The 9,610-nt window shown below is 39.6% G+C and overlaps 1 protein-coding gene across 11 annotated transcripts in view; it reads right to left on the reverse strand.

Moving 5' to 3' along the window:
* DPH6 (diphthamine biosynthesis 6) overlaps positions 1-9,314 on the reverse strand; it is a 198,720-nt gene extending 189,406 nt beyond the window's left edge. For 4 of the 11 annotated variants that reach the window (XR_013369953.1, XR_013369952.1, XM_077880503.1 and 1 more), the window contains exons 1-2: positions 9,236-9,314; positions 5,819-5,913 (exon numbers count right to left, since the gene is read on the reverse strand). Coding sequence is in view for 2 of the 11 variants with exons in the window: in XM_077880503.1 (XP_077736629.1) it covers positions 5,819-5,913; positions 9,236-9,258 (118 nt within the window). In the remaining 9 variants the exon portion in view is untranslated. Of the gene's footprint in view, positions 1-5,794; positions 5,914-6,838; positions 7,114-7,394; positions 7,443-8,822; positions 8,995-9,235 lie in introns of those variants that run through there. The other 7 variants (XR_013369960.1, XR_013369957.1, XR_013369954.1 and 4 more) reach the window with 6 other exon arrangements.
* Between the last annotated feature and the right edge of the window lie 296 nt (positions 9,315-9,610).

Here is a 9,610-nt window from a genome sequence, read left to right on the forward strand (position 1 = left end):
AGGTAAACAAAACTGACAAAACTTTAGCTAGATTCAGCAACAAAATAAGAGGTCTTCTTATAAATAAAATCAGAAATGAAAGAAGACATGTTACAACTGATGTCACAGAAATACAAAGAATCATAAGAGTTACTAAGCACAATTATATGCCAACAAATTGGGCAATGTAGAAGAAATGGATAAATTTTTAGAAACATACAGTCTTCCAAGACTGAATCATGAAGAAATAGAAAATCTGAAGACCCTGATAAATAGGTAAGGAGATTGAATGAGGAATAAAAAATGTCCCACAAACAAAAGTCCAGGACCAAATGTTTGGTAGTAAATTCTACCAAACATTCAAAAAAGATTTTATACTTATCCTTCTCAAATTTCTTCAAAAAACTTAAGAACACTTCCAAGCTCATTTTACAAGGCCAGCTTTACCCTGACAACAAACCATAGTAAAATTGCACAAAACAAAAAACAATAAGCCAAATACCCCTAATGAACATAGATGCAAAAATCTTCAACAAAATATTAGCCAAATGAATTCAACAATACATTAAAAGGAACATATGCTATGATCAAGTGGGATTTACTCCAGGGTAGTAAGATGGTTCAATATCTGGACATCAATTAACACGATGCATCATATGAACAAATGAAGAATAAAAATCATATGATCACCTCAACAGATGCAAAAAAAAAAAAAAAAGTTTGACAAGATCTGGCATCCATTTACTATAAAACTTCTCAGCAAAATGGATATAGAGGGAATGTACCTCAACATAATAAAGGCTATATATGACAAGACAACAGCTGACATCACACTCAATGGTAAGGAGTTGAAAGCTTTTCCTCTAGGATTGGAATAAGACAATGACATCCACTCTCATCACTTTTATAAAAAGTTGTTATTTATTTGAGAGAGAGAGAGAGAGAGAGACATTGTGTGTGTGTGAGTGGGGAAAGGGGCAGAGACAGAAAATCTCAAGCAGACTCATGCTGAACACAGGGCCCATCACGGGGCTTGATCCCACCACCCATGAGATCATGACCTAAGCCAAAATCAAGACTTGGATGCTTAACTAACTGAGCCACTCAGTTGCCTCCCCACTCTCATCACTTTTACTCAACACAGAACTGGAAGCCATGGTCACAGCAATTAAGCAAGAACAACAACAACAACAATCCACATTAGGAAGAAGTAAAACTGTCACAATTTGCAGATGACATGATACTACATACATAAAACCCTACAGACTCTGCAAAAAAAAAAAAAAACTATTAGAACTAATGAATGAATTCAGAAAAGTTGCAGGATACAAAATGAGTATACAAAAACTTGTCACATTTTTATACACTAATGACAAGCCACCTGAAAGAGAAATTAAGAAAACAATTCCATTTACAATTGCATCAAAAATAAAATACCTAGGAATAAATCTAACCAGGAGGTGAAAGGCCTGCACACTGAAAACTATAAAGATATTGGTGAAAGAAACTGAAGAGGACACAAATAAATGGAAAGATATTTCATGCTCATGGGCTGGAAGAATTAACATAGTTAAGATGTCCATACTACCCAAAGCAATCTATAGATTCAATGCAATCCCTATCAAAATTCCCATGACATTTTTCACAGAACTAGACCAAATAATTAAAAAATTTATATGGGGGCAGCCCTGGTGGCCCAGTGGTTTAGCGCCACCTTTGGCCCGGGGTGTGATCCTGGAGACCCTAGATCGAGTCCCACATCGGGCTCCCTGCATGGAGCCTGCTTCTCCCTCTGCCTGTGTCTCTGCCTCTCTCTATCTCTCTGTCATTAATAAATAAATAAAATCTTAAAAAAAATTTATATGGAACCACAAAAGATCCTGAATGGCCAAACCAACCTTGAGAAAGAAGAACAAACAAGGAGGTATCATGCTCCTTGATATCAAACTATACAACAATGCTATAGTAATCAAAACAATATGGTACTGGCATAAAAACAGACACACAGATCAGTGAATAGTGAGCCCACAAATACACCCACACATCTATGGTCACTTACTTTACTGCAAAGAAGCCAAGAATATACATTGGGGAAAGGACAGTCTCTTCAAAAAATGGTGTTGAAAAAGCTAGACAGCCGTCAGGTATTTGTTTCAAAGAAAATATCTAGGAAATGCTGTGATGGGATAATGCTTAATGACACAGAAGATGTTCATAATATGTTAGTAAGTTAAAAAAAGAATACTAAAACAAAAAAAAACACAATTTGTTTGACATATATGTCTGGATACATGTATGGATGCATATATGCCAAGAATATCCAGTGAAGGTATGAAGAATAACGCATAAAAATGGATGAAAAACTGCTATTTTAAAAGCCCTTTAGTAATCAAAACCATCACTATATGCCATCACATTTTAGCCCACCAGCTCTGAACCCGATGCACACAGCAGACTGGCTTCCATGTACTCACATTATTACTACATATCTGTCTACTCCTGGTCACAGGAGGAAGTAGAGATATAGCCAAAGTCATCTAATAACTTTTCAGCTTATCTTTACCTCAGATTTACACTGGATCTTTAATTAAATGTATCAGTTTTACAGAATATTGATACAACTGAATTAATCTATTTAAAGAATTGAGCTTCTCAGCAAGAAACTTCTTTTTTTTTTTTCTTTTTTTTTTTTTTTTGTTTTTCTTAGCAAGAAACTTCTTGAGAAGTTCCTTTAGCACAATTAAACATTTTAGTGACTGGGGTGCTTGGGTGGCTCAGTCAGTTGATCATCAGACTCTTGATTTCAGCTCCTGTCAGGTCTCAAGGCCCTGTCAGGCTCCACACCTCAGTGGGGTGTCTGCTTGGGATTCTCTCTCTCCCTCTCCCTGCCACTCCCCTCACTCACGTGCTCTCAGTCTCTCTCTCTCATTCTCTCTCTCTCTCGGATAAATAAGACTTTAAAAAAACAACAACAGCAGTAGCATATTACTGACTTCAAACACCTAGAAAACAATCTTCCTTTAAGGCTCCATTTAGTCCTAACCACAATGTAACTTGTATTAATGGAACTTACATTGCAACAATGGTATGACATCAAATAAAACCAAAGGCTCCACTGTTGCCTGAAGCACCTCAATTAACATGCCACAAAAGTTCTTAGAACAAATTTAAAGAGATGGTTTATGAATTTTATGTCAAGTTCACATTATCCCCAGAGTTGGGAATAAATTCCTTTCCAAACTACCCACTGAAAACCTAGTGCCATGAATTCACTAACCAATTTTATACTGGAGTCCTCTCTACCAGTCATTAGTCATTAAGGTTCCTTTTACAACATGTATGGGTGGGAAAGAAGTCAATCAATGAAACAGTCAATAATCACCCAACTTCCTGCTGACTTTAAATCAAGATTAGCTAAACCCTCTCCATCTACCAACCCACAACCATCCATTGTTTTTCAGTACAATTACTATAGTTTCAGTTGATTTTCCAGCTTTTACTTCATAATATTTTAATTCCATTTACTATTGATTTTTTTTCTCATTAATAGTATTCTAAGTAAATGTCTCCATACCATTCTGAGATATAATTTAGAGATACACTTTGCTTATCATTTTACCCACCCTGCCAATGAACCATGAGTACGTGGAAGATTATACATTAATGATTCAGTACAAAGTAACTGTAATAATTCAAGTAGAAAAGCTTAAGACAAGATCAAAATTCCAGGGAGGGAAATTATATCACTGTATGATTATATATTATATAAACTTATGCCTTTTAAGTACCAAGACCTCCCAGATAAAAAGATTAAAAAACCCACTTGCCTGATAAGCTACAAGAAAAAAGAAAATTTTTTTTCTTTTTGCAACAGAACATAAACCAGTAATAAAATTCTGCTTTTTTTATTTTAATAATATAGTAGTTATGGGATAGTTCCCACACACCCATAATCAAGGAGTTTTCTATTTATTTAAAGTCAGAAAAAGGAGGTCATTTTCCAAACACCTCATTTCTAAAATGCTATTTTTATTTATCACTGAAATCCTAGTGCAAAGTCCTAGAGTGTATGTTTACCCCTAACCCCCTAGAAGACCTGTTTTCTATTTCTTCCTATAAAACATTTCTAATCTCTATCTTCCCACTTCAATTCTGGCATTACATAGATCCTAATTATGAAGCAAAGAAAATTCAAATATCTGGCTGAAATAACTACTCACTCTTCCAGGCCTAACTCTAGTTAGTTCATCATTCATCTGTCCACCAGTAACTGAGTGAATGCCTCTTAGAGGCAAAGAGCTGTTCCAAGTCCTGAGGAACAATTAAAGAAACATACAAGATATGACCTTCTTCTCAAGAATCTTATAAGCAATCTATTTGGGGATAAAAATCAAAGACAAAATAAATAGACAATAACTGTTAAATGATATACAAACAAAATTCAACAGACTGGCAGCCCTGAGGAAGGAAGGAAGGAAGGAAGGAAGGAAGGAAGGAAGGAAGGAAGGAAGGAAGGAAGGAAGGAAGGAAGGAAGGAAGGGAGGGGAGGGGAGGGAGGGAGGGAGGGAGGGAGGGAGGGAGGGAGGGAGGGAGGGACATATTTAGCACTAAATTCAGATTCAACTAAATTTACTGGATGCTTACTTACTTCATGCCAGAAACTCTAATTAGTGTTTTCACATATACTACTCATTTAATTCATCCTAAAATAACAATAGAGCAAAAGCACAGTCTTGAAAAAAGCTGAGTAAAGGGGGATGATAAAAAGATCTTACTAAAAAAGCCATGTGGAGAAGCAGTATTAAATCAAGGCAAGACAAGTATTAATTTCTCCCTATTATACCTTAACATAGTTAATATCTATAGTTATATGGGTATAATGGAAGAATATAAAATGCAAATTGGTGATTTTTTTTTTAATTCTAATTGGGGGGGCGGGGGGGAAAGTATGGCCAGGTGTGGTGATAGATGTTAACTAAACTTATTGTGGTAATCATTTCACAATATATACAGATACCAAATCATTATGTTGTACAGCTGAAACTAATACAATGCTATGTGTCAATCAGATCTGAAAAAATAAAAGAAATTGTTGAAGGTTGAATCCTAACCTCCATAGTTCAAAATGTGATCTTATTTGAAAATAGGGTCATTGCAGATGTACTTAGTTAAAATGAGATTCTTAGGGTGGACTTTTGATCCAATAGGACTTGTGACCTTATCTATAGAGGAAACCTGGACACAGACAAGGAGACAGGGACGAAAAATTTCTGATGAAAAAAAATTTCATTGGGAAGAAAACTGAAAAATATAGCTTAAATGAGGTCTAAGGATTATTTGTGGATGTCCTTATTATGACAAGCAAATAAAAAGCAGAAATGTGTTTCTTTATGCCTCTTTCAAGTCTGACATGTTTAGCTTACACAAAAGATGGATCATTTACGAATACGTGTCTTACTTTCCAAGCTCCAGAAAGTTGTATCTTATTTAGTGTATGTTGGTTAAAACACTTGGAAATGTGTTGTGAAGGAACAGCATTACATTCTGAAGTAAGGAGATTTAAGGTTTAAGTCTCATCTCTGCAAGTTTGTTCTAGCTATTTACCTTGGACAAATTTATAAAACTATGACTCTCAGTGTTCCTGTCTCATAAATCTCCAGGTGTTCTTATGAAAAATAAAGGATATGTAATCAAAAACAGCAGAGAACCTAACATCTACTTAGGTGCTAAATATGTATTAGCTCCCTTTACATCTTTGCATGTTGCACACAATAGAACGCAATTATGAACTTGGAATTCCAGCCATTTAGAGAACTTCTCAATAAAGGTATACGCTTACCCTGGTTTTCAGCTGGTCTCAGATTTGCTAAAGCAACAATTTGATGCCCAGCAACAACGCATTGCATCATATTATAACAGCTATCCTTCCCACCACTAAAAAAGAAATAAAAACATAAATATCAGGTTACTGACCATTATTAAACACAGAATCATTAGATATCAAAATACATCTGTTCAATTTTTCAGAATACTTGAGGGACTGTTACACAATTAAAATAAAAAAAAAAAACACATATAATTTCCATAGCCTAAGCAAACTGAGCAAATGAATCTGAATGTCTAAGGTCACTACTCACAAGAGATATGTGCCATTATAACAAAGATCATTCCAAACAAAATATGATAACTCTTTGGTTTATAATAGTGGCTTTCCTTTATATACAAAGTGCTTTGAAAATTTAAAAAAATATCTAATTTTAAATTTTAGCTAAACAAGTATTGCATATATTCCTTAGATGAGATTCTCTATGGAAAAGTAGGAAAAACAACTCTTCTGTTCTACTAGACGAAATCTAAAAATTTGCTACCATCACCAACTTAAAGGCCCAGATTAAAGATTTGAGATCCAATCTAATGACAAATCTGATGTACTTGGTGGGTTCACATTCTGCACAGATAGAAAACAAAATGCTGAATTACACTGATGAAGTTAAACATCAGTCCCATCAGGACTTCAGCCGTCACTATATAGATGATGGCAGGATAAAGCTTGAGCCTTAGAGCTAATAAACAGACTGAAAGAAACTTCTAAATTCTACGACCAAATCTACTGAAGGTAGGGCCAGATCACTTAGTCAAGAGAAGTAGTTTCAACTATAACAAAATTGAATGGCAACCTTTATGCCAAGTTCATCTATAACAAGGTTGAAGGGCAACCTCTATTTTGATTTAAATTGGGAATTTAATTCTATTGCTTCTCTCTATACATGTTTCTTCCTTTATTTTATCATTGCCTCTCTGTTTCCTCCTCCTGTCCCATTCTTTCTAATCTTTACCTAAAATCTGCAAGTGTACGTACCTCCAGGCAACGGTCAGACATATTCACAGCCTAAGAAACTTTTCAGAAGAGACTGCTTGTCTCTTCTGAAAGGGCCAGAAGCTGGCCCTTTTTGCCTTTTACTTTAGTTCCGGACATTTATCTGCCTCTACTACATTCCAATCAGAAACTGTCATTCCAGAACTTCTCATGGGGAGACCGCAAGAGGCATAGTGAAGTTATACATCATGCTCCCTTTCCTCAGACTCTGATATTTCCTTAATATGTCTTCCACGACTTCGCCTATTTGAACTTCACTCTATTTTCTCAGGACAAAAAAAAAAATAAAAAATTAACTAATTCTTTAGACTATTTAGAATATTTAAAGAGTATACAACCACTACTCTAATTCTTTAGAATATTAAAGATTAAAGGGTGTACATCCACAACCAGAACTTAGCTTTATAATTCATTTGAAAATATGTCAAAATTTCAAATATGGTATTAAAACTGTATTTCCCAAAGTGTGTTCTATGGAACACTACTGTCCAACAAATACTGTAAGAACAAAAGGTTTGGGAAATGCTGAGCAACTTACCTCTCAGAACATTACGAAGTACATAAGCAATATGTTGGGTGAGAAGTCCTACAAAATATCGGAATTTTAGTTCCCAACTCTGGTGTAATATGCAAAGTTACTCAGTGTGCTTAGGTACATGCTTCATTATAAAACTAGAGAATGGTTTAATCTTCAAGGACTCATTCAACTATAAAATTGAATAATTCAACCTTTTGTGTTATTAGGGAGAATAATGTTATTTCTGTGCTAGAGATATGTGAGAATCTTGGTTTCACTTATTCTTTAAAGCACACAAACATATTCCATCTCCCATTTTAGTACACACACAAGATATATTAGAAGTGGATTCACTGTATTTAAGTTCAAATTCATATATATTCAAGAGTATATTCATATAAATGTATATATTATATAGGCACTCACATTCATATTTAAAAATTGTTATAGATTCATACTCACAGCATGTCTCCTAACATTAATACAGATCTTACGGTTCAGCAAGAATTTTCCAGCATTGCCATTTTTAAGTGACTTGCTTTTTTTTTATCATGAGTAATATATGCACATTACTGAATATTCACTATAATGGACTACAGCAATCTCCTATCCTTCCTTCAAAGATCTGAATCTTCAGCTGGTGTGTCTTACTTCAACCGCTCGACTTTTGGCAAATTGCGTATGGTGTGAATTACTTATTGCCTGGGCTACTTTTTATTATTGTCTATTTTATCAAATAAAGACCACAGGGGTCGGAAACAGAAGAAATTTACTGAATAACAATTTTGACGTTATAGAGTCCAAAAAATGGTACTGAAATAAAGTAAATCGGAATATTCCAGTCACTGCAGAAGGCATTAGAATGTCACATCCAGAGTTCTTACTAGGCCACTATGGTCAGCCAGTGTCAATTCACCAGGACACTGAACAGAAACGTTCACGGACTCTCCAACGTGCTTTCGGAAGCAAACACGGCTGTGGCCTATCTCAGATCCTCCATACAGGTCCAAATCTCATTACATAAATGTGCAAGTACTGCAGCCTAAATTCTTTTTAATGTCACCATATTTGCTTCTGCTTCACTTTACAGATTGCATGTGGAAACATTTAAAGTAGCCTGTCTTTGGTTATCTGAGGACTGACTTTAGACACCCCAATACGGGGCACTGTGAGACTTCAACCTTCTTTCGGAATAGACCAGGGCCAATCTAAAAGCACTTAAAGTTGTCTGTAGCAAATGCAACTTGATTTAGGCTAAAAGGGATACAAGCCCATCTCCATCCCGAGGGAAGAGACCCCTTTCCTGTACTGAGCCCCAAGGCACCACACAGCTTGGTCCTCAGCAACCCCGACGCAGGTGGGGGGTGGGGGGGCGGCCTCCAGTGGGGGGTGGGGCTACTCAGAGCTGCGGGAAGTAGGTGGACCCGGAGGCAGCGCAGAACGACCCACGGGCGGGGCTGCGGGGAGTGAAGCCGCGGCTCTCTAGCGTCATTGCCCGGCACACTTTTTAAGAACGCGACCCCGAGCCGGGGCAGAGTCGTGCCGCCGGCGCTCGGGCAGGAGACCCTGCCAGCACCGGGCCTTGACGCCGCCGCCGCCCGGCCGGCTCCGAGGTTGAAGCCCGACAACCCGAGAGGCGGGGCCGGGCCGGCGGGGAGGAGCGCGAGCGCGGGGCCGGCCGCGAGCCACGCCCGGCGGGGCGACAGCCCCACGACCCCGTCTCTCCCCGCAGGCCCCGACGCGCCGCCCCGCACAGTCGCTCATCCACGCGGCCGAAAGCGGGGGCCGCAGCCGCCACCGACGAGCAGGAGAGGACGGGAGGCGGGCAGGGGCGCAGGCAGGCCGCTGCGGCGCCGCGTTACCTGATCAGAGCAGCGACCCTCATGCCGGGCGCAGTGCGCGTGCGTGCGGCGGGCGCGGCGCGGCGCGGCGCGGCGCGGGCGCGGGCGGGGGCGGGGGCGGGGCCGCGGGGTGGTCGCCGCGCCGCCGTGACGCGCCCCGGGGCCTCGCGCGGGCGGCCGCCTCGCCGCCTGTCCGCCTCGCCGCCCGTCCGCCGCCCGCCCGTCCGCCGCCCCGCCCCGCGCCGCCCCCCGCGCGGCCGCCTGCGGGACTCCTGGGCGCGGCGCGGCTCCGCATCGCCGTCTTGTCCCTGCGACGGCGACCTCCTGGCCTGGCCGGCGAGGCTGCCTGGGCGCGGCCTGACCACCTAAGTGGGGGCCCTGAAGCCGCCCGGGGAG

Source organism: Canis aureus, chromosome 32 (genome assembly GCF_053574225.1).
Source record: "Canis aureus isolate CA01 chromosome 32, VMU_Caureus_v.1.0, whole genome shotgun sequence".
Classification (NCBI taxonomy): Eukaryota; Metazoa; Chordata; class Mammalia; order Carnivora; family Canidae; genus Canis; species Canis aureus.